This window comes from Euleptes europaea, chromosome 16 (genome assembly GCF_029931775.1).
Source record: "Euleptes europaea isolate rEulEur1 chromosome 16, rEulEur1.hap1, whole genome shotgun sequence".
In the NCBI taxonomy this organism is placed as follows: domain Eukaryota; kingdom Metazoa; phylum Chordata; class Lepidosauria; order Squamata; family Sphaerodactylidae; genus Euleptes; species Euleptes europaea.
In genome coordinates, this window is record NC_079327.1 from 1,751,773 (window position 1) to 1,775,716 (window position 23,944).

The 23,944-nt window shown below is 43.8% G+C and overlaps 1 protein-coding gene across 1 annotated transcript in view; it reads right to left on the bottom strand.

Moving 5' to 3' along the window:
* Window positions 1-23,944, bottom strand: part of DGKH (diacylglycerol kinase eta) — a 78,952-nt gene that overhangs the window by 39,268 nt on the left and 15,740 nt on the right. The window contains exons 2-5 of the mRNA XM_056861732.1: window positions 7,214-7,324; window positions 5,646-5,726; window positions 1,952-2,056; window positions 1,565-1,697 (exon numbers count right to left, since the gene is read on the bottom strand). Coding sequence (XP_056717710.1) covers window positions 1,565-1,697; window positions 1,952-2,005 — 187 coding nt within the window. The 5' untranslated portion in view covers window positions 2,006-2,056; window positions 5,646-5,726; window positions 7,214-7,324. The remainder of the gene's footprint in view (window positions 1-1,564; window positions 1,698-1,951; window positions 2,057-5,645; window positions 5,727-7,213; window positions 7,325-23,944) is intronic.

Sequence of the window (23,944 nt, forward strand, 5' to 3'; positions counted from 1 at the left end):
TGAAGAATAGACTCCACATACTTACATGAGGACAGAAACATGAACTGTGTAAAATGCATTCTTTAATAAGGGGCAAACTCTTATGCTTACTTTGGTAACATTTTTTATTAGGACTATCCAAAATACTGAACACTGTATTCAAGCTTTTCAGCTCCCCAGAACTCTTCATCAGCTGGGATATTCAGTACCAATTAAATAAATAAAACAAAAAAGATGGAAAAGACAACAAGATAATTCAGGGCATGGTGGTGCGCGCGCACACACACACACACACACACACCTATACACACACACCAGTCTGCAGTTCATGGAGTAAGTCTTAAAGTGGAATACAAGCTGTTTCACAGATCAAATTGGATTTGGTGGTGTTGGTATAAGACAAGTTTCCAGACATATCAGAGACAGAGAAGCCGAAATTAGCTACTACCCCCCATGAGAATAAAAAAGGCAGCAGTTAATCAGACAAATAACGGACTACACCACCTCTCCAACTCTATTTTAAAATTCTACAAATGACAGACTAGGGACTTCACCATCACACCCCAAAGCATCTTTCTTTTCCCTCTGTCCCATCAGTTTTTATGGTTTCTGTACTGAGGATACAGGCTGATGAAGGTTTCACAGGGAACTTGAACACCTGCTTGCTGTTTGGTGATATTTTGGTTGGTACTAATAGAAAAGTATTATATGAGTGTGTTGTTTTGGAATTTTACATGGTTCAACATGGCTGTTTTTCTATTATACAGGTTGAGTATCCCTTATCCGGACATCCAATATCCGGACAGATCCAAAAACCGGACCTTTGAGCCGGCATACAGGCATTACTCACAGGCCCTCAGCAGCGCCATTGATGGTTCGATGTACACAAAATTATACCTATTCTCTCCAGGATCAGAAAAGCCTATTGTATTAGGTGCTGTGGAATCCAGGCAAGAGAATGCTGCTGCAGTCGTCTTGTTTGTGGGCTTCCTAGAGGCACCTGGTTGGCCACTGTGTGAACAGACTGCTGGACTCGATGGGCCTGGGTCTGATCCAGCTTTTCTTATGTTCATAACAATACAGTGGGAACCTCGCTGTGCTTTAAAAGCAAGCTTAAGTAACATGTTTGTATTGTCTGCACATGGCTTACAATGTCAGGTTTCCCACAAGGTAAGATTTTGAGCAGGGTTTTTTATTCTTTATTCTCAATAAAATAAAGAAGCTTTACATTTAAAAAATACATGAAGCTGCCTTCTACCGAATCAGACCCTTGGTCCATCGAAGTCAATATTGTCTACTCAGACAGGCAGCAGCTCTCCAGGGTCTCAGGCTGAGGTCTTTCACATCACCTACTTGCCTAGTCCCTTTAACTGGAGATGCCAGGGATTGAATGTGGGACCTTCTGCATGCCAACCAGATGCTCTACCACTGAGCCACAGCCCCTCCCCTAGATACCTATGATAGAAATTGTGATGGTAATTGATGTTTAATTGTAAAATTCTGACTGGTTTTAACGGGACACATGGCTGTCCTCGATGCTAGCATTTATCATGACGGTAATATAAGGGAAAATGCTGACTTATACCTTCACAGGACAGGCCGTGGGAAGTAACACCAGACAGGCTCTCTCTGCAGACGTTACAGAAGGTCGGTCGCGCGTGGGAGCAGGCGTACCAGTTATGCATCCCTGAGAAATGTTCCACATTAAACTGTGCAGTCTAAATGAAAGAGAAGTCAGGACAAATTTGCAAATATAGGACATAGCTACAGAACCTACCACCAACTAATGTATTTAAAGGTCAACATGCAGAAACGATGCACAAACTATTAAAGGTTTAACTGACACACACAGGGTTTTGTTTCATGGGTTCTTTATACAACGTAATAATTTCCTTCCATTTACCACAGCTTGGGAAATTGGCGATATTTCAACAGAAAAGACAAGTTGTACCAATGGAAGCATTAATTTTACCTCATAATGTTCTCGGGACTGTACAGACTTCAGTGAGCTGATCCAATCCTCCATCTCTTTTCTATTCTCTGCACACAATATTAGCCTCCTGAATGGAGTGATTATCTGAAAGAGATCTCTGGATATAATTACACTGAATTTCTACAAGGACGGTTTAGAACAGAATGTAAGAAGAGGAAGCTGTTTTGCACCCAAAGTGAAATTGACCCTAGTTATCCTAAAAAATTGCAAATGCAAATACCCGCTACAACGACCATAATCATTTGCCTTGGTATTGCTCGAAGAACTACTGGCAATTTTGTTTCGCACTTTGATAAGAACCATTTCAAGATAAAATCTCTGCTTTTTATACATATGTATAGCCATACATACATCTGCATGATAAAGATAATACTTACGTGCACACAAACTTCTTTTTACATACTGGGCAAATTCAGAAATAGCAAACCCATTTTCTAATAAAAGAATATACAGTAGCCAGTTATAAAAACAGCACAGCACAAATACTTTCTGTTAAAAATATTGTCGAAGGCTTTCACGGTCAGAGTTCATTGGTTCTTGTAGGTTATCCGGGCTGTGTGACTGTGGTCTTGGTATTTTCTTTCCTGACGGTTCGCCAGCAGCTGTGGCAGGCATCTTGTGGAAGATGCCTGCCACAGCTGCTGGCGAAACATCAGGAAAGAAAATACAAAGACCACGGTCACACAGCCCGGATAACCTACAAGAACCAACTTTCTGTTAATTTCAGCTGAAATTATTTCAAAACATAATTAGTAAAACGATACCTCCATCAGAGGGTAGAAAACGCCACCAAAATATTCATTTGTTCCTTATTGGAAACACTTATGAACTTACATCTCATTTCATAGCCACTTTCTCTGTGCAATTATGAAGGAAAACTATGCCCCATTTCTACAGATAACGATTTCAGAATTCATATTCCGTGTCATCTAAAGATAAATCAACAAGACTCTCACCTAAAAAGGAAAACTGGATCTTCTGATAAACGTGCATTCATCTCTTACTTACCAAATCATCTCTGCTCTGTGTTTGTTCTAAGGCAGAGCTTCTCTAAACTGCACTTTAATTTACCTAACGAGCTTCCTGAATGCAGCTGCTAAGTGGCGCGGACGCAGCAGAAATTCATAGGCATCTTTTATACATACGAGCGCCTACAAACCTGAAGGACCTCCCTCCCCTCGGTGTTCCCTTTCGCACATTAACATCTGCCCGTTTCCTTTGAGAACACAATAAAAAAGGCATACTTTAGGACCGTCACCTTCATTATGGTATTAAACAGAATGCCTTTGTCTCATTTTCTTAAGGAAGAAACTTTTCTTAAGGAAGAAAAGGAGGGAGTCACACCAAAATAAAACAAAGGTAAAGAAACAATTGGTGCAGGGTAATAGTAGAATCATAGAGTTGGAAGGGGGCATACAGGCCATCTAGTCTAACCCCCTGCTTAATGCAGGATCAGCCCAGAGCGTCCCTGACAAGTGTTCATCCAGCTGCTGCTTGAAGACTGCCAGAGAGGGGGAGCTCACCACCTCCCTAGGGAGCTGATTTCACTGTTTAACAACTCTAACTGTAAAAAAAATTTTTCTTAATATCCACCCAGTACCTTTTTGCCTGCAATTTAAACTCATTCTTGCGAGTCCTATCCTCTTCTGCTAACAAAAACAGCTCCCTGCCCTCCTCTAAGTGACAGCCCTTCAAATACTTAAAGAGAGTAATCCTGTCCCCCCTCAACTTCCTCTTCTCCAGACTAAACATTCCCAACTCCCTCAGCCTTTCCTCATAGGGATTGTTCTCCAAGGGAAATAATACTTTAATAAGTTCTGTAACCCCAACGCGTTTCGCATAAAGCTTCTTCAGGGGGGATCTTTCAGATTCTACTTCAGCGCTCCTTGCGAGCAAAAAGCCTTTATTGCCACATGGGACGGTGAAGAAGAATCTGAATGATCATTTACGCAAAACATGTTGGGGTTACAGAACATATTAAAGTATTATTTCCCTTGAACCAATTGTTTCTTCGCCTTCATTTCATTGTTTTCTTCTGCGTCCACACCACTTGGGAGCTGCATTTGCTGAAGAAGAATCTGAAAGAGCCTTTACGCGAAATGCGTTGGGGTTACAGAACCTATTAAAGTCTTATTTCCCTTGCACCAATTGTTTCTTTGCCTTCATTTCATTTTTTTAACCCATATCTGGGTTAGACTCACTATTGGTCCTATCTCTGCCAATCATGCCCTCTCCAGGAGCTCTACGTGGCTTTTTCAAAGATTGTACTGGGGAGGGGGTTTCTATCGGATGTACATTTTCCATGATGAGAACTGAACACACATCCCACTGAAGAAGCCATGAGCTTTGCAGGGAGCGGGAAAACACAGGTCCTCGGGGGCTACGGTACAGTGGCACCGCGTCCCCACTCTCTACATAAGAACATAAGAAAAGCCTTGCTGGATTAAACCAAGGGCCCATCAAGTCCAGCAGCCTGTTCACACAATGGCCGACCAGTTGCCTCTAGGAAGGCCATAAACAAGACGACTGCAGCATTCTCCTGCCTGTGTTCCACAGCACCTAATACAATAGGCATGCTCCTCTGATAACTGGAGAGAATAGGTATGCATTATGACTAGTATCCATTTTTACTAGTAGCCATGGATAGCCCTCGCCTCCATGAACATGTTCATTCCCCTCTTAAAACCTTCCAAGTTGGCAGCCATCACCATGCCCTGGGGCAGGGAGTTCCTCAATTTAACCTCATGGCAGGGCTGCTGAAATTAGCTGTGTGAGCACCCAGACTCTGAAGGACCTGGGTCCCACCTCACTCCTAAAGGCAACCACCACAACAACAACATACACACACACTCAGAGGAGGGGCCATGGCTCAGTGGTAGAGCATCTGCTTGGCATGCAGAAGGCCCCAGGTTCAATTCCTGGCATCTCCAGTTAAAGGGACTAGGCAAGTAGATGATGTGACAGACCTCAGCCTGAGACCCTGGAGAGCCGCTGCCAGTCTGAGTAGACAATACTGACTTTGAGGGACCGAGGATCTGATTTAGTATAAGGCAGCTTCATGTGTTCACAGATGGGAAAACAGCAGGGCAAAGGAGAAGAAATTGGGCTGGAGACATGAGCATTCCAACAGGCACTGTGCTTCCTATCAGCAGAGCAAAATGGGGCGGAATGAGTGCCTGGCTCCCCGGGACCCCAGAGCAGATAGGACCCCAGAAACTTTGGACCCCCCATTCCCCACCCCACACTTCAAACACACAAATTAGACTTCAAGACTGCCAGGCCCGTCCCTCCTCCTCAACTCCTTGTCATCTGTGCTGGGGGTATTTCTTTTGTCCTGTTTTGCATTGCTCTGGAGTTCCTCTCCTTAACTTAGGGAGCCTGGAAATCCCCAACAACGAGAAGGGGGCTGTTGACAGAACTCTCAAAAGTAAGCAACATGTGTGAGCCGACTGTTCTGGTGGATCAGTCAACGCCAGGAAAACATTAGCAACATTTCTGAAGGTAAACAAGAACTCTGGGACCTTTAAAGCTTAAATCCTTTCAAACAGAAGAGGCGTTATTTTAAGAACGCGGAGGGAATTTCTGCCCTAAGAAGCTGAAAAATAAGGCAATGTAAAGAACAGCAAAAGCTATTCTTATAATGCTTTCATAGCAGCTATCGCTGGCCGCCTACCGTGAAGCTGTTGTTGACATTTTTGGTGCTTGATTCAGCTACGCTGGCATCTGACAGGTCGACTTCATCAAAGATCAGAGACTGTGAAAAGGACATAAGACATGTGTCACTTCTGAGGGTATTTAATCCAAGAACTCAGAAGCACGTGAACTGCAAGTCCCTTAAATGTTACTTTTATTTATTTACTATATTCACAGACTGATTTTAGCCAAAACGAGCCTCTAAATAGAAAACTATTGCAAAAACAATTAAAGACAAGGGTGTGTAATCTATACTATCATATCGTTCCTTTCATTCCCAGCATATCCCTTTTGTTCCCATGGCTGTTGTTATGCATAAGGCTAATTTATCTGCAAGATTATTTACTCCTATCCAACCCTGCTGTCATTATTGTGTATAAAGCAACCCCAGGAAGAGAGCTTTGGAAGGCCGCGCAGTAATGCCCTGGGTAACCTGAGGGGCCCTTAAATTGGTTTTTCCATTTCACATATATTCCTTTTCTCTAATAAACACATTTTACTATTATTCAAGCATGGCCTTGAGAGCAATTATATAGACATCCTGGCCTCTGGAAAAGTAAGAAATTACTGACACTTGATACTTCTTGTTATCCTACCAACAAGACTTAGCTGCATTCTCATCACTAAATCAGCTATGTCAGGGGTGTCAAACATAAGCCCCCCTTGAGAGCTCTTATCTGGCCCGCGAGTCAGCCACCACCACCCCATTCCCGATCTGGGCTGGCAAGGCATGGCCCAGCTTGACCGAGTGACATTTATGTCATATCTGGTCCTGCTTTAGAGGCTTGCAGAACGATACAGTCTTTAGGCCCCTGTGGTAAGAGAAGAGAGCATCGTTTCCTTATACCAAGGGTGTGAAACAGAGCGGGTGAGCTGGATCGGACCTTCACGACCTCTCTGTCTCTCGGATTGCGTAATGGGGCTGCTGCCGTTTTCATTCTTTTGCCTCTATTCCAAACCTCTAGATTCCAAGTGGTTTAGAGGAGCAGTGTCAATCATAAGTCCCGCAGGCCAGATCCAGCCTAGGTAGCCCCCACACACACCCTCGATCTGGGCTGGTGAGGCATGGCCCAGCCCGACCAAGGGACATTTATGTCATATTCGGTCCTCGCAACAATTGAGTTCGACACCTCTGAGTTATGCCATCTTCATGACTGACCTCTCCCCCTTGGACAATCACTCCATCGATTAAGTGTATCTTTGGGTAACATCTGTTTTTAGATTACTGCAGCGTAGGGAGATTTGACCAAGGTCAATTTGGGGAATGGACATGTTAACTATTTAACTCCAAAGAGTCTCTTTTATAAAGGACCCAATATTTCCTTCCAATACTGAGAAGCTGAACCTGACATTAACTTGCTTCATTCCCTACGTATCATAGAAACCAAAGCACCACAACTAATTTTTACCAAAAAAAAACCCTACTTATGAAACCGATAATTTTACAGCTATTTTAACACTGCTTTCATAATCATCTAAAAATAACCAGGAAAGCAAATTAGAGTTACAGAGGTAGTGTGTCAATTGCTGAAAGAAACACATGATTACCTTTGAATCCTTGGCATAATACAGAGTACGGCCCCGGAGTTTAAAGTAACGTTTCTTCCACCTCTGAAAAGAACTGGTTTGCTTCAAAAGTAATCCTTCCTTTATACTGGTCTAGAGAAAAAGAGAAGACAATATTTTTGTTTCTATCTTATTGATTGCCGGTGGGGTCCCAACTGCATTTCCCCCACCCCCGACTCTCTGTGATCCAGTGGGCTATTGATATGTGCCAATTGGCTTTATGGGTTGTAACGATTATTATTATTGCTATATGTTTTAACTATGTAATGTTGTATTGAATTTTTATATATTTTTATATGATATTTGCTGGATTATTCTGATGACTGTTAGCTGCTCTGAACCCAGCCGGGAATGAGGGTGGGGTGCAAAAAGAATAAAATACACAATGCAGACATATACATAATGTACCAACATTGTGTATATAATGTAAATATTTTCTTTAGAAGTGCAAGTGCAAGTAGGACCTCAGAAAAACAGGCTGCTTGCCTGTAACAAATGTGCTTTTCAGTAGCCTTGTTTACCTTCAGAAATGTTGCTAATGTTTTCCTGGCAAACAAGCCTCAGGTTAGTCTTTGAGCTGGTGTCTGCACCTCTTTTTCGTACCCACAGATGTACAGAGCAGCAGGAATTAAGAGTAGAGAGAAGAAGAAAGAACCAGGGAACGTAAAGAAAGAAAATAACTCACAAAAGAAATGCCATTTTTCTCAGAACTAGATATAGCATGGATAGCATGCACCATAAGAGGAGCACCCTATTTACATTCAGGCTAAAAGGTCAGTACACCTGAGAATTTTAGGAGAAGCTAGGCAAACGGATGAGTTTCTAAAATGTCATTACCTAGTATACCTCAGAAGACAACCCAAAAAGAGAAAAATAATAATGAAAAAACCAGCAATTCAGTGGCGGTAATTCAGGACTAGAGCCAGCGTGGTGCAGTGGTTAAGAGCGGCAGACTTTAATCTGGTGAACTGGGTTCGATTCCCCACTCCTCCACAGGAAGCCTGCTGGGTGACCTTGGGCCAGTCACAGTTCTCTCAGGACTGTCTCAGCCCATGCGGAGGCAAGCAATGGCACACCATCTCAGAATGTCTCCTGCTTTGAATATCTTACAGGGTAGCGATAAGTCAGGTGTGACTTAACAGCTCCAAATGTAAACACGGGTGGTTCAAAAATGTTGCAGCACCGGTGAGAGAGAGAGAGAGAGAGAGATTACAAAAATGGGACTGGCTCCTAGATCCCAACTGCTTGCCCCACAGTTAACAACAAAGATTGGGCAGGTTTTTTGTTTGTTTTTGTTTTTTTGCAGGGAATCCATCTCATTCAAAGTGATACCACACCAGAGCCATTTCCTGAGGGAATTGAAATAGGCCATTATGTGGCTTCCCTTGAAAAAGCCTTCCGGAAAAGGATAATCCTGGCAAATAGACCAGTATCAAATCTGCCTTTTTGGATAATGTAATTGAGCAGGTGATGGAAGAGCAAATCCAGTTACGCATGGACGAGGACCCCTTGACCTTTCACAAGCTGTTTTCCAGCCTGGTCATGGGACAGTCAGGTTTCACTGCACTGGTGGATAGGGGTAATTCTTCCCTGTTGATCTCGCTCGACCTTATCCATTCTGGTGCCATGAACCATTCTGTTAAACCAATCAGAGCCAGGTCTTAAGAGTTTCTGGCACCGACCTCTCAGTTGGTTTTATCCTCTCTAGCTCATCAATGGCAGGGAGGTTCATTCAGAGAGAGACCAATTCAGTATCATGCTAATTGTCCTAGGATATGCCTGAAAGCATCCTGACCTGAATGGCCCAGGCTAGCCTGATATCATCATATCTCAAAAGCTAATCAGGGTCGGCCCCGGCTAGTACTTGGATGGGAGACCACCAAGGAATACCAAGGTTGCTATGCAGAGGAAGGCAATGGCAAACCACCTCTGAACATTTCTTGCCTTGAAAACCACTGGGTGGCCACAGGTCAACTGTGAACCGACAGCACTTTACACACACATGGAGTGTGTGTGTATGTTAAGTGCCGTCAAGTCGCTTCTGACTAACGGTGATCCTATGAATCAATGTCCTCCAAAACGTCCTGTCCTTAACAGCCTTGCTCAGATCTTGCAAACTGAGAGTTGTGGCTTCCTTTACTGAGTCCATCCATCTCTTGTTGGGTCTTCCTCTTTTCCTGCTGCCCTCAACAGATGGAGTGGGTTGTCATTAATATCCTAATAACACTGAGATAGATAGATGATAGATAGATGAATGATTGATTGATAGGTGATAGATGACAGATGTCAGACAGATAGATGACAGACATATCCTTGTAGATATATACAAAGCAGAGCATCAGACTAGCATTTGAGAGGTTTACATCCCCACACTGCCCCGAACTTGTTGAGTGACCCTGGGCAAGTCACATCCTTTCAGCTTAACCTATCTCGCAGAATTATTGTGAAGGTAAAAGAAGAAAGTAAGAACCATGAGTACCTCCCTGAGCTCCTGAGAGGAATGGTGGGATAAACATGCCATAGATAGACGTATCCTCACCAAAACCTCTACATGCAGCTATCTTTGACCTGAATCAATGCTCGGCTATTCCGGTCAAGTGGAAGTAGATTCCAGCCAATGTAAGGTAATATTGGTTAAACAGGAAGATGATCTTGGGGAGAGAGGGATCCATGTAGGAGAGATAGTCAAATTGATTGTTAGATTGAGTGAGGACTTTGGGGGTGGCTCTTGGACCTAGCTCTGCTGCTTCAAAGGGCACAGTGGAATGGCTGCTAGAAGTGCCTTTTATTGTTTACATTGGGTTCAAAAGCTCTCATCCCTTCTTTGAGTCTGCTGTTCTCAGCCGCAATGATTCATGTTTCTATAATCCCGAGATTGCCCTTCTGTCACACGCTCCATTTTGGGCTGTCCTGGAAAGCAACTTCAACTTGTGAAGAATTCAGAAGGCCACCTTTTGGCTGGGGCCTATGCAGAATGTACATATAACACTAACAAATTGTGAATCTGTTTCTGAACACAATTCACTTTGCTGGTTTAAAACCCTTCACTAACTGGGGACCACACTCTCCAGGACATGCCTTCCCACCAACAGCTCCTCCTTCTAGGAGGTTCACCGGTCTCCATTCGATCTAGTCCACAGTTATTAGGGAGAAGCCAAGACAATGCCACTGTCAAATTGTTGCAGTCCAGTGTTTTCCATGTTGTCCTCCTGACTTTGTTCACACCTGATTTTGTCAGGCTTCTGCAAATACACGGCGTTTCTGGCAATAGAACTCGAATCCAGGCAGAGCAGCGATTCAAAGATTTATTCCAAAAGTCAGTGATTTCAGTAAGGAGGCAAACAAGGCTGGAATACATTACTGGGGTGGAGAGGATACATATATAGGACAGATACAATAAGGTTATGAAAACAAAGAGACAATGTAGTCGCTTCCTGCCGGTAACGACTCAAGTAAAACTTAAGCAGAAACCATTAAGAGCAATCGGTGGGGGAGATGGCCGAGCTCCCGGCTTTGTGCGCAGGACCCGATATCAGATGAAAGATTTACCCGGGCGGGTCCCAATACAAATGTAAATCCCTGCCCGGAGTTTGTGTGCAAAACGGGGGGGGGGGGGAAGGAGTGCACGGAGAACCCCATCTTGTTTGCGGGGAAACCACTTTGTTTGGGACCGGAGCTGTCAGAAACCCTATCTGACAGATGTATGGCTTTGAATGGAACTGCATCACAAGCCCATCTAATGTTAGCCGGCAAAGATGGCCCTGGCAGAAAGAGTGGTTAGGTGGGTAATGTTGTTTGTAAGAGCCAGCGTGGTGCAGTGGTTAAGAACAGTGGACTCTAATCTGGAGAACCAGGTTAGATTCCCCACTCCTCCACATGAGCGGTGGACTCTAATCTGGAGAACTGGGTTGGTTTCCCCACTCTTCCACATGAAGCCCGCTGGATGACCTTGGCCCAGTCACAGTTCTCTCTGAACTCCCTCAGCCCAACCTTCCTCACAAGGTGTCTGTTGTGGAGAGGGGAAGGGGATTGTAAGCTGGTTTGATTCTCCTTAAAAGGTAGAGAAAGTCAGCATATAAAATTCTTCATCTTCATGGCTGTGCTGCTATTTAAAAAATATCTTTCAATGCAACCCCTTCCCTGGTTTTTTATTTTTTAAACCTGGCATTGAAAAGAGTAACTGAGATCAGGGTGTTCAATTAAATGGCCCATTGCATTAACCGGGGGGGGGGGGAGAGAACCTTGCAATGACTGCCCCAAAATTGCACAAGTAAGTTGTATGATCGAGCAGGGCTTTGAACCCAAGTTTCCCTGGTTGTAGTTTGACAATCTAGCCACTATACTATGCTGTGTGGAATGGAATATGTACACTGAACTGCTATGCACAAAATGATTGTCACATGGCACGTCTTCCACACAGCTGAGGGTTTCAAGAACTGGGCTCAGTATTTTAAAATATGATGATCCCTTTGTTTTAAAAGGATCACTTTCATATAATTATTATTTAGCTTATTTATAGGCTGCCTTTCTCACAGAGACTCACAGCAGATTACAGGGTACAGAAAGAGGGGAAAAATGTAATCATACAGTGTAGGACATCAAGCGAACAATTGCGATAGGACTCGGAGTACAAAACTGAATGGCAGCGCAAGCAACAGGACGATCATGCCATCATAAAGGTATACAATGAACAATGGAAACGAGCAATGCAATAGAAACCGGGAATGCAAAATTAAATGGCAATGTGAACAGCCAGCTGCCCAGGCCAGCTTAGTGAGAGCAATGCAGTGTGGGATTGCAAAAGTATGAGGCAACCCACCCAACCCTCTCCACACCCCTATGAAGATGCCATTCTGGACTGTTCTGTCCCACTAAAGATCTGATTCCATTGCAAGAATTACCTCCTGAATATTTCTGTTTGCACATTTTGCGGAATGGTAGTATTGTGGGAGGTTTATGGGCCTCCTCAGGCAGGCCGTTCCACCAGGTAGGAACCACCGCTGAGAAAGCGCTCGAGTGGGCAGCTACCGATTTTACCTTTACCAAAAGGTTCTGTTCAGACGACTGAGACTGCTGTGGCGAGTACTGTAGGAGAGGCGGTCCCACAGGTGCGTGCGGGTCCTAGGCCGTGAAGGGCCTGGCAAGTGATAACCAGCACCTTGAACTGAACCCCGTCCATCTCTCCTATCCAGCTCAGGGGTGTCAAACACAAGGCCCAGGGGGCTGGATTTGGCCCCTTGAGAGCTTTTATCAGGCCCGCGAGCCAGCTGAGGCAATCAAGCCCTCTCACACTCTCGATCTGGGCTGGCGAGTCCCGGAACGGCCCAACCAAGTGACATTTATGTCATATCCAGACCTCATAACAATTGAGTTCTCTGATCCAGCTAAAAAAAAAAAGGTGGGATTTGAAATCTCCTAACCACTGAATTGCACGGACAATTTCATATCACCTACAATTTTGTTCATCTCAGTTTCAAACCCCAGCCAAGCTCTTACCCACACTGTTTCTAACAACTCCTGCAAAATGCCAGGTACAGCAAACTCAAAAGCCACAAAGACTCCAAAACATCCAAAACAGATACGTTCCTCGTATCTGACGAAGGGAACTTTGACTCTCAAAACCTCATAACCCCCAAGATCTTGTTCGCCTCTAAGGTGCTCCTAGACTCAACTCTAGCTCTCAAAACATCAATGGTTTGTGTGAAAAATGACTCATTCCTTTGTCAAAACAATTCTTTTGAACAACAGTGTACAAAAAACATGCTCAGCGGAGTGCTTTGAAGATAAAAAGGAATTATAGCCAATTACCACAAGGTGGTAGTACTGTTATACTAATAAGTATCTGATTGGATCCTACACGGATCATTGTGTAGTGGTTTATTTTCTACTGTTAACAAAAACTACCATCTTTTTTTTTTTTTTACCGTAGACTACAGCTACTACACATAACCACACTTTCTATTCCAAAAGCTCATTAAATTGTTGTGGGACCAGTCTGAGATTTGGTCCCAAGGAGGAAGCAAAGAAACCCTTACAGAAATGTATCTTCAAGAGCTTCTTTTCCATCTGAAAACTAGTTACAAGGAAATTCCAAAGAACAGTACAACAGTAGAATGAACAAAGGAGGGGGAAAGACTGCTTTGAGGTGCCTGGGAACATGAGAGGCTAACTGGATCTTGGGATAGGTTGTGGATCTCAGCTTCTGGACATGTTCCAGGGAATCAGTTTTACTGCTAAACATCCTCTCTTTGCCAGCAGTGAATCTTCTGTTCTGGCCTTGGTCAGAGGGGTTGAATAAAGCCAGACATCTCTCTACAGGGCAACAGGACTGACCAGTTTTCAAGCAACACCGTGCCATTCGTCTTGCACTATTTGTTCAGTGTTCTGTGAGATGAACTGTCTTATTTTGGAAAAATTAAAGCCAGGTAGTTCAACAAGAGTTATTTCCCCACAAAAAAAAAACCTGCTATCATATCATCCAGGCGAGGCAGTTTTCAATCAGGAGAGAGAGGCCTGAAGGAGATCAGAACTTAAACCCAAAGCATCACACTTTCTGCCATCATTATTTGCAAGGGCAGAATGGGGCTTTTGATACTCTTTACTTGGAGGCGCTTCTGCCGCAGTGGAATTAGCAGTAGGATACAAGACAAAAAGGAATATTGTAATTGGTATACCTTGTGCATACTCGCTCAATATACTCCCTGTACCGGCTCACTAAAGCCATTTTTAAGAAACAGAGATAGGTACGCTGGCTACTTAGCGTGAGGGTCCTTTCTCCTCTGAGGACAAGGTCACCTTGATGGAGAATCACCCAATCAAGATGACCTTTCCTCAGAGGGAGAAATGCCGTTTCTCTCTTGTTTGTTGATCACATTACAAATTTAATGACAAAATAAAAGCAATCCCACTGAATGCTGATGCCAAAGTTCCTGGAAGTCTCCCGACACTTTTCTATTCGTTACTATACCAGTGGGGAAGGGGCTCATGGTAAAATTTTCGTATTCAAGCAAAGTTATTATACACAAATTACTTCTGAGATTTCCCAGTGCCCTGTTAGCTACTTACATAAACTCTGGGATAATGCAAAAAAAACCCAGAACAAAACATGAAAGTAGAAGAAATTTCTCAGAAACAGCCAGCCACAAAACACGACACTGGACCCCGGGGTCACCAGAGAAGCAGCTCTGACTTCACCAGTTAACATTTATATCAGTGAAATAATTCTGTGGCAACAAACAGCATTTTCACACTTCAATGATGGGTACAGCTTTATATTTCATGTTTATCACAGCATAACAGAACACTGACAAAATTATGAGAACATTATTTCTAAAATAAACTTTTCAGACGTTAAGTGCCGGCAAAATGCTGAGCCTTTGATCATGCTTTTTTTTTGGGGGGGGGGGGTGTTAAAAGACAGTAACATTTGAAAATGCATTCTGTGAACACAAAGCTCTTATTAGTACGGCCGTACCACCGGGCGGAAAACTAGCAATGAGTCATGGCAACAGCTACCAATCTTGCTTTCCTTTCCCCACAAACCTTCTAAGGGTTAATGGTGGGTTGGGAAGAGTAGGAGCTGAAACACCACAACAATGGATTTCTATGGGTGAGGATAGAATCGTACAATTGGAAGGGACCTCCAGGGTCATCTAGTCCAACCCCCAGGACAATGCAGGAAATTCACAAATACCTCCCCCCCCCCGGCGCACTCTCCTAGTCACCCATACTACATGCCCAGAAGATGGCAAAAGAAACCCTCCAGGATCCCTGGCCAATCTGGCCTGGAAGAAAAATACCTTCCTGACCCCAAAGTGGCGATCAGCATTTCCCTGGGCATGTTAGAAAGGGCCATGAGAGCCAAATATTGACGCAACCCTTCCTGCCCTCCTCTCATGATCTGCCTAAGTTCACAGAATCAGCACTGCTGACAGATGGCCATCTAGTCTCTGCTTAAAAACCTCCAAAGGAGAGCCCACCACCTCCTGAAGAAGACTTCCACTAAGGACCTGCTCTAACTTTCAAGAAGTTCTTCATGCAAATAACAACACCTGGGGGGTCACTCTTCTCCTACTCTCATTCTCTTTATTTTATGGCATTGAGGTCAGAAGGAATGGAGAGAAAATGGCAGTGATTGCAGGACTCGTTTGAAGCAGCACTGCGGAGCAAGGGGTACTTTATGTGCAAGGTGATGGCACCGGGAAGAGGAAGAAGGAGGGGCCATGGCTCAGTGGTAGAGCATCTGCTTGGCATGCAGAAGGGCCCAGGTTTAATCCCCGGCATCTCCAGTTAAAAAGACTAGGCAAGTAGGTGATGTGAAAGACCTCAGCCTGAGACCCTGGAGAGCCGCTGCCAGTCTGAGTAGACAATACTGACCTTGATAGAGGGGCTGTGGCTCAGTGGTAGAGCATCTACTTGGCATGCAGAAGGTCCCAGGTTCAATTCTCAGCATCTCCAGTTAAAAGGACTGAGTAGACAATACTGACTTTGATGGACCAAGGATCTTATTCAGTATAAGGCAGTTTCATGTGTTCGTGTGTGTGAAGAAGCGGTTAAGGTGAACAGATCAGGGGATAAGCCAGTAAATGTATTTGGAAGGTAGCTTGAGAGTACTTCTGATTTTCAAGATTGTACAGCCTCAATGAGGCTTACAAATTCTAGTTGGATATTCAACTAAAGCAACATCACCATATTCTGCACAGTTTTTATTTCAGTTGCTTGTTCGGTAAACTGCCCATTCTCAATTTTCATCCAGTTATCGTAGGAGTCACACTTTAAGAGGCAACATATAATATTAGAACCAGCTCACAAAACATAGATACATATTAGCTTCTAGACTAGAAAGCCTCCAAAAGATTTAACCTTGAAAATTTGTTGTAATAAGTGGGAGGGGCAATTAAAGCAACTTTCAAATATAAAGATATAATATAAATTGCAAACTCTGAAATAGCCACCCAAAACCAAGAAAAAGCCTATTGGGCAATGTCATCCAAGAGAAAGGGGCTGAACCAAGGGGTCAGCAAATCCCAGGCCCCAGGTATCCATGGCATCTAGAAATTTCATTGTGGCATCCATTATGTTCAGCAATGATTTTTCTGTAGCCTCCCTCAGAATTTCTCAGTAGAAGCACAAAAGGTTGGGTCCAACAAGTTTTACCACAGGTGAGAAAGGAAAGGTAGGAAGGGGTCCCCTTTGACCACCAAAAAGGATATGTTTGGGATCATCGGACCTGCCGTGTGAAATGGAAGAGTAACAAGGAGGGGAACTGGCTGAGACTGAGCAGAAAAATTGACGGGATCAAACCCAAAGCTTATCATTTCATATCTGTGTTCGTGTTGTGACACAAAATCAAATATGCATGTTCTTGTCATTACTTCTTTATATGTAACATTAACTTCCATAACATCTCATCCTACCCTCTGATCTAGGAAGAGGACGCAGGCAGGAGTACCCAGGCTTTTCTGCCTTGATGTGGATGCACAGCTAAAAAGTTCCTTGGCTCCATCATCAACCAAAAGGGAGACTGCAGCCCAAGAAATCAGAAAGAGATTGAGGCTGGGAAGGGCAGCCATGAAGGAGCTAGAAAAGATTCTGAAGTGTAAGGATCACAAAGATCAAGTTCATCCAGGCCATCATATTCCCTATTATTATGTATGGGTGTGAAAGCCGGACAATGAAGAAAGTTGATAGAAGAAAGTAGATTCCCTGGAAATGTGGTGTTGGAGGAGAGTGTTACGGATACCGTAGACTGCCAGAAAAACAAATCAGTGGGTTATAGATAAAATCAAGCCTGAACTGACCCTAGATGCTAAAATGACTAAACGGAGGCTGTCGTACTTTGGTCACATTATGAGAAGACAAGAGTCACTGGAAAAGACAATCATGCTGGGAAATGTTGAAGACCGCAGGAAAAGAGGAAGACCCAGCGTGAGATGGATTAACTCTATAAAGGAAGCCATGGCCCTCAATTTTCAAGACCTGAGCAAGGCTGTTAAAGATAGGACATTTTGGAGGACATTGATCCATAGGGTTGCCATGAGTCGGAAGCAACTTCATGGCCCTACACACAAAAAATGTTACACTGATCCACATTACTGAAAAGGAGAATTAACAAATGAGCATAAAGGAACCTACGCTGCAGGAATTTACCTGAGCTATGTAGAAGCAACGTGATAGAATAGTCTGGGTTTATTTCTTAGCTGTGTCTGCATTTAAGTCTAGCTGTAAAAACAAACTCATCAAGACACCTAATAGCTAGGTTCTAACTTTATCCTAAATGCCTTAAGTGGTGTTTTGAAAACTCTTCCACTCAGGGCCAAATCAAGCTTTCTGCACAATCTCCAACACATTCTCTAAAAGCTGGCTGCATGCTCAAACATCCTAATCCACCGATCTTTTCCCAAACCAAGAGTTGTTGGACAGTAGAATCAGCTACCTAGGGAGGTGGTGAGCTCCCCCTCCGTGGCAATCTTTAAGCAGAGGCTGGACAAGCACTTGTCAGGGATGCTCTAGGCTGATCCTGCATTGAGCAGAGGGTTGGACTAGATGGCCTCTATGGACCCTTCCAACTCTATGATTCTAATTTGATTTAAATCAAATCCACTCTAGTGGAAAGATAAAAACACTGGCATTTTTCTGCCCCACATCTCTGTCCACAAGTGGCAATGCCCCCAACCTATGGTGGATCCGACTCGTAGTACTATCACCGGCTTATTTTGGTTAAGAATTGTAGAGAAGATATGGAGGGGAAAGAGGGCGAACAAGAAATACAGTCGAGCGTCCTTTTCATACCACCCAGTTAGAATGACAAGCCTAAAAGTCAGTGCTAAACAAACCACAGTCAGATTTAAAACATAAATTTAAAGGACAGATTTATAAACTATGAAACCAAAGGGGCAAAAAACTATAAACTGGCTCAATAACTTCATCCCCAAAGGAAACAAGCAACACAACCGTTTAGCTACAAGGAGCCATCAGCACAATTTAAATCCTCACATTATCTTTAATTTAACCTATACATTGTCACCTGTTTCCACTGCTTTTGGTACCCTACATGCAGGATTCCACTGGTCTGAAACGGAGGCTGGGAATGTACCATAAGTATTACAAACTGGACCCAGACACATTTATCTCCCGACGGCACAAGACAGTGCTGTTTTCGTTAAATAAAATAAATAAAGGCACCACTGCTCAAACATAAAAGGTAAAGGTCCCCTGTGCAAACTCCAGGTTATTCCTGACCCATGGGGTGATGTCACATCCCAACATTTACTAGGCAGACTTTGTTTACGGGGTGGTTTGCCAGTACCTTCCCCAGTCATCTTCCCTTTACCCCCAGCAAGCCAGGTACTCATTTGCCCAACCTCGGAAGGATGGAAGGCTGAGTCTACCTTGAGCCAGCTACCTGAAACCGACTTCCGTCGGGATCGAACTCAGGTCGTGAGCAGAGCTTGGGACTGCAGTACTGCAGCTTAACATTCTGTGCCACGGGGCTCAAACATAAGGTTGTGCTAATTTCCACCAGTTCCTCCCTCAGGACTTGGGAAAGCATTGAGGAAAAAAGGTGCTGGTACTCAGCAGCAGTGAAAACCATCACCAAAGACGCCTTGGCTTATGGGTTCTACGGACCTTAAATCAACTGCTCTAAACCATATTAGATTTGTGTGGAGTCCTGCGTCAAGCTACAGGTAACCATGATATGAAACTGCTTTCTAATCCCTCATTAAACAGATAAGGCCAGTCAGTGTGAACCACGATTGAGGACACTGCCAATGAAAGCCTTTATCATAATTAAAGTCAACGGGAGAAGAGCGATGGAATTCGGCACCAGTCCCGCAACAAAGGATACATTACTGCTTTTTCTTTAACTGACAATTAAGATTGTCAGGATTCTGAGATGGCTGCCAGATTCTGCAGCCGAGTCTATTATTTCACAACGCGCTCAGCTTTATGTAGATTTCTGCCAAAGCAATCCTACAGAGAGTTACTCTTGTCAAAGTCCATTGAAGTCAATGGGCTTAGATGGAATATCTCTGAACAGGACTGCAGTGTAAATTACTCAATAGCAACAGACATGAGCAACCAGTTCATTTACTTGACTTCCTTTTCCGTTTTAGAACTAGCTGTCATCATCTGTTATTTTATCTTAATTCTACATCATACGAATCTCAAATTGAGGGCAGAGCATGAGGCATTTTCAGTACTTGGCTCCAGCAAGATGAAGCCATTCATAGCCACAGAATATATTCAGTTCAATGGTTTTAAACTTCATGCTCTTCAGCTACACACAATTTTCAACCCCCATTTATTTCTTACACATTTAATTTATTCTATATGAATTTCTAAGTAAAAGCTATTCTTTGAATTTTATCCCCTTGGGGGGGATCATTTATTTTTCAGCAGTTCCAACCAGGAGTTAAGACCACCTCTTCAGTCAAGCGCAAAATACATTTGTGTATTATGTGTGTTAAGTGCCGTCAAGTCGCTTCTGAATCATGGCGACCCTATCAATCAACATCCTCCAAAACGTCCTATCGTTAACAGCCTTGCTCAGGTCTTGCAAACTGAGGGCTGTGGCTTCCTTAATAGAGTCCATCCATCTCTTGTTGGGTCTTCCTCTTTTCCTGCTGCATTCAACTTTTCCTAGCATTATTGCCTTTTCCAGTGACTCTTGTCTTCTCATAATGTGACCGAAGTATGACAGCCTCAGTTTAGTCATTTTTGCTTCTAGGGTCAGTTCAGGCTTGATTTGATCTATAACTCACTGATTTGGGGGTTCTTTGGCAGTCCATGGTATCTGTAACACTCTCCTCCAACACCACATTTCAAAGGAATCTACTTTCTTCCTGTCAGCTTTCTTCATTGTCCGACTTTCACACCCATACATACTAATAGGAAATACAATGGCATGAATTAACTTGACCTTGGTGGCCAGTGACACATCCTTACACTTCAGAATCTTTTCTAGCTCCTTCATGGCTGCCCTGCCCAGCCTCAATCTCCTGATTTCTTGGCTGCAGTCTCCCTTTCGGTTGATGATGGAGCCAAGGAACAGAAAGTCTTGAACAATTTAGTACATGATACTAAAAAGAAACCACTGGATGCCGCACATTTTTCATTGTTAAAGCGGAACTACAAAGTAATTCTATCTTGTCAGCTACAGCAGTTAGTCAAACGCTTTAACACCCAGTTATTTTCACACTCAACATCCTGCCACAAATGGTAATTAAGTCTCCTGCTTGCGATCCTCATTGACAACCTCCATACTATAAAGTCATGGAGATGTGAGCTCATGATCTTAAAATAACCAAAAATTCATTAAGGAGGCATTTTTGATAACTGGACATTTACTCTTCAAACCGAAGGCTATTCGTTGATTCTTATGATCAGCAGACCACACTAGCAACAGGAGCCTGACCCAACTTTGAATGTATGCCTTATGTCTTGAGTTTCCAACATGGCATCCACAGACACCTTTCCTGGTCCCTGCCAAGTGTTTTTAGAAAGTGGGCAGGGCCAGGTGGGATCTTTTGCCCCTCCCCACAACAGATACCCTGTGAGGTAAGTGGGGCTGAGAGAGTGTGACTAGCCCAATGCCACCCAGCTGGCTTCATGTGTAGGAGTGGGGAAACCAAACCGGTTCACCAGATTAGCATCGGCCGCTCATGTGGAAGAGTGGGGAATCAAACCTGGTTCTCCAGATCAGAGTCCACCGCTCCAAACCACCGCTCTTAACCACTACACCATGCTTGCTCTCTTAACCACTCACCACGCTGGATCTTCACTGAATGATTGAAGTGGCGGCAGCCATTTTGTAGATGGCTCCACCTACTGTGGCAGCCATATTGTGGCTGCGCCCACCACGCTGTGTCAGAATTCCAAAGGTGCTCACGAGCTCAAAAAGGTTGAGGGACAGCCTGCTTTGCAGAGAAAATGAAAATCAAAACTCTCCTAAAACAACTCCCCAAACAGACCAATGGTGTCTTTAGGAAATATCCCCGTTGTGTTCAATACATGTTCCAACAGCACTGTTTTCATCTCTGCCAATACAATACGTAAAAAGGGATTTCTCCCACAGCTGACGACACCAGTAGTTTCTTCACAGCTCTTTTTTGAACCACTTTATCACAGTACTTGATTTTTATTCCTTCCCTTTTTCCCCCTTTCTCTGCGACAGCATTTTGTAGTTTGCCCATTGCCAATTACTGAATAAATTCCTACTGAAGGATTACTGCAGCCAAAAGAATGGAAGTAGGTCAGAGGCAGCTGCGACAGGGGGATGGGACCAAAAGAGGACTTGCTAAGGAAAAAGTGAAACAGTTCTCGTTTTCCCTTTTAACGTGGAGCAGCTAAGACACGGCCGGTTCTATTTTTTAGCTCCAATTCACTTCCAGCCACACAGTAAAAGGTTTTAGAGGGCAAAGAGGTGGCATCCCAACTTGCAGATATCTGGAACGATTACCCAATAGCAACACACTTTTGAGGGCAAAAAGTGCAAAAAAAAATCAGTACAAAACATCATCTAAATATAGAAAGTTGACAGTTAACACAAGATAAGCAATGATGCTCGGCCCATTTAGCATTTCAGGGAAAGACAGATGACAGCTTTCATCTGTCAGTTGGAAAGTCATATTAACTTTTCATTATTTCACTTATGTATGCCTTGCTGTGGCACGCCACCTAGAATCATAGAGTTGGAAGCAACCACCAGGGTCATCTAGTCCAACCCCCTGCATAATGCAGGAAATTAACAGCTACCTCCTGCCACACACCCCCAGTGACCCCTACTCCATGCCCAGAAGATGGCCAAGATGCCCTCCCTCTCATGAACTGCCTAAGGTCATAGAATCAGCATTGCTGACAGGTGGCCATCTAGCCTTTGTTTAAAAACCTCCGGGGAAGGATCACTTACCACCTCCTGAGGAAGCCTGTTCCACTGAGGAAGCGCTCTGTCAGAAAGTTCTTCCTAATGTCATCTTGCATCGACCTGGCTGATGGGGAACAACACATACCTCTGGGCCCAGCAGCAAAACTCACCTAGTGGGGCCAGAGTGGGACCAGGGGCAGGAGGGTGCAGCCAGGGTAGCCTCAGCAATGGGGCTGTTTTGGCAGGTTGCCACAGGGATGCTCAGGAGGCATGGAAGCAGTAGGCAAGCAGGGAAGGGAAAGCAATGCCCCCCCCCCCCGGACAAGGTTAATTTTTTTAGATCTATAAAAGTATGCTTGGTGTGGAGTGGACAGGGAGAAGCTTTTCTTCCTCTCTCATAATACTAGAATATGGGGCTGTCTGCTGAAGCTGGAGGGGGAGAGATTTAAAACTGATAAAAGGAAGTATTTCTTCACACAATGCAGAGTTCATTTGTGGATCTTCCTGCCCCAGGATGTGGTGATGGCTGCCAACTTGGAAGGCTTTAAGAGGGGAATGGACATGTTCATGGAGGAGAGGGCTACCCATGGCTACTAGTCAAAATGAATACTAGTCTTGATGCATACCTATTCCCTACAGTATCTGAGGGGCATGCTACCATCTTAGGAGCCCTGTGGGGTGATGTCAAATCCTGATGTTTACTAGGCAGACTTTGTTTTTAAGGGGTGGTTTGCCAGTGCCTTCCCCAGTCATCTTCACTTTACCCCCCAGCAAGCTGGGTACTCATTTTACTGACTTCGGAAGGATGGAAGACTGAGTCAACTTTGAGCCAGCTACCTAAAACCGACTTCCGTCGGGATCGAACTCAGGTCGTGAGCAGAGCTTCGACTGCAGTACTGCAGCTTACCACTCTGCGCCACGGGGCTCCTAAGATGGTACCATAGCACAAGTATTTTAATTTTTCCCATCTGAGAGACAGGAAAAAATAAATGTTCAAGGTAGAAAACAAATTCTATAATAAACCAAAGAAAGCTTCTTTTTTGGACAGAAACACTCATACAGCCACAAAAGGCAGGACTACTGGCATATTCAGATTTCAAGCTAAACTTTGTTAACATTGTTAATTAGTACCCAAAGTATTCATATTTAAATAAACATTTTGGAAAGTATTTTGTAGTTTCTCTAGTATACTTTTTTTGTTGTTGTTGCCATCAAGTCACAGCTGAGTTATGGGGACCCCGTAGGATTTACAAGGCAAGAGACATTTGGAGGTGGTTTGCTATTTATTGCTGTAGATTGTCTTACATAAAAATCTCTAGTGTAAGTTTTGAGTAAATCTTCATCTTAAGAAGCCTTTTGCTCATTCCGAAAGAGAAAATATCTCATAGGAATTCCACTGTTCCTCAAAATTTTTCAATTTTTCCATTGGAAAACAGGAAGAAGTTCTCAAGACATTTTCATGCTATACATTCTGAGTGAGAAAAACAAAGGCTTGGATCATTTGTGGATAAACAGTCTCTCAGAACCCCACTTCCTTCCACACAGGGAGTTCATAAGCTCCATAAGAACATAAGAAAGGCCATGCTGGATCAGACCAAGGTCCACTAAGTCCAGAAGCCTGTTCACACAGTGACCAACCAGGTGCCTCTAGGAAGCCCACAAATAAGACAGCTGCAGCAGCATTAGAACATACGAAAAGTCCTGCTGGATCAGACCAAGGTCCACTGAGTCCAGCAGTCTGTTCACACAGTGGCCAATCAGGTGCCTCTAGGAAGCCCCCAAACAAGACGACTGCAGCAGCATCCTGCCTGCGTTCTACAGCACCTAATATATTCGGCATGCTCTTC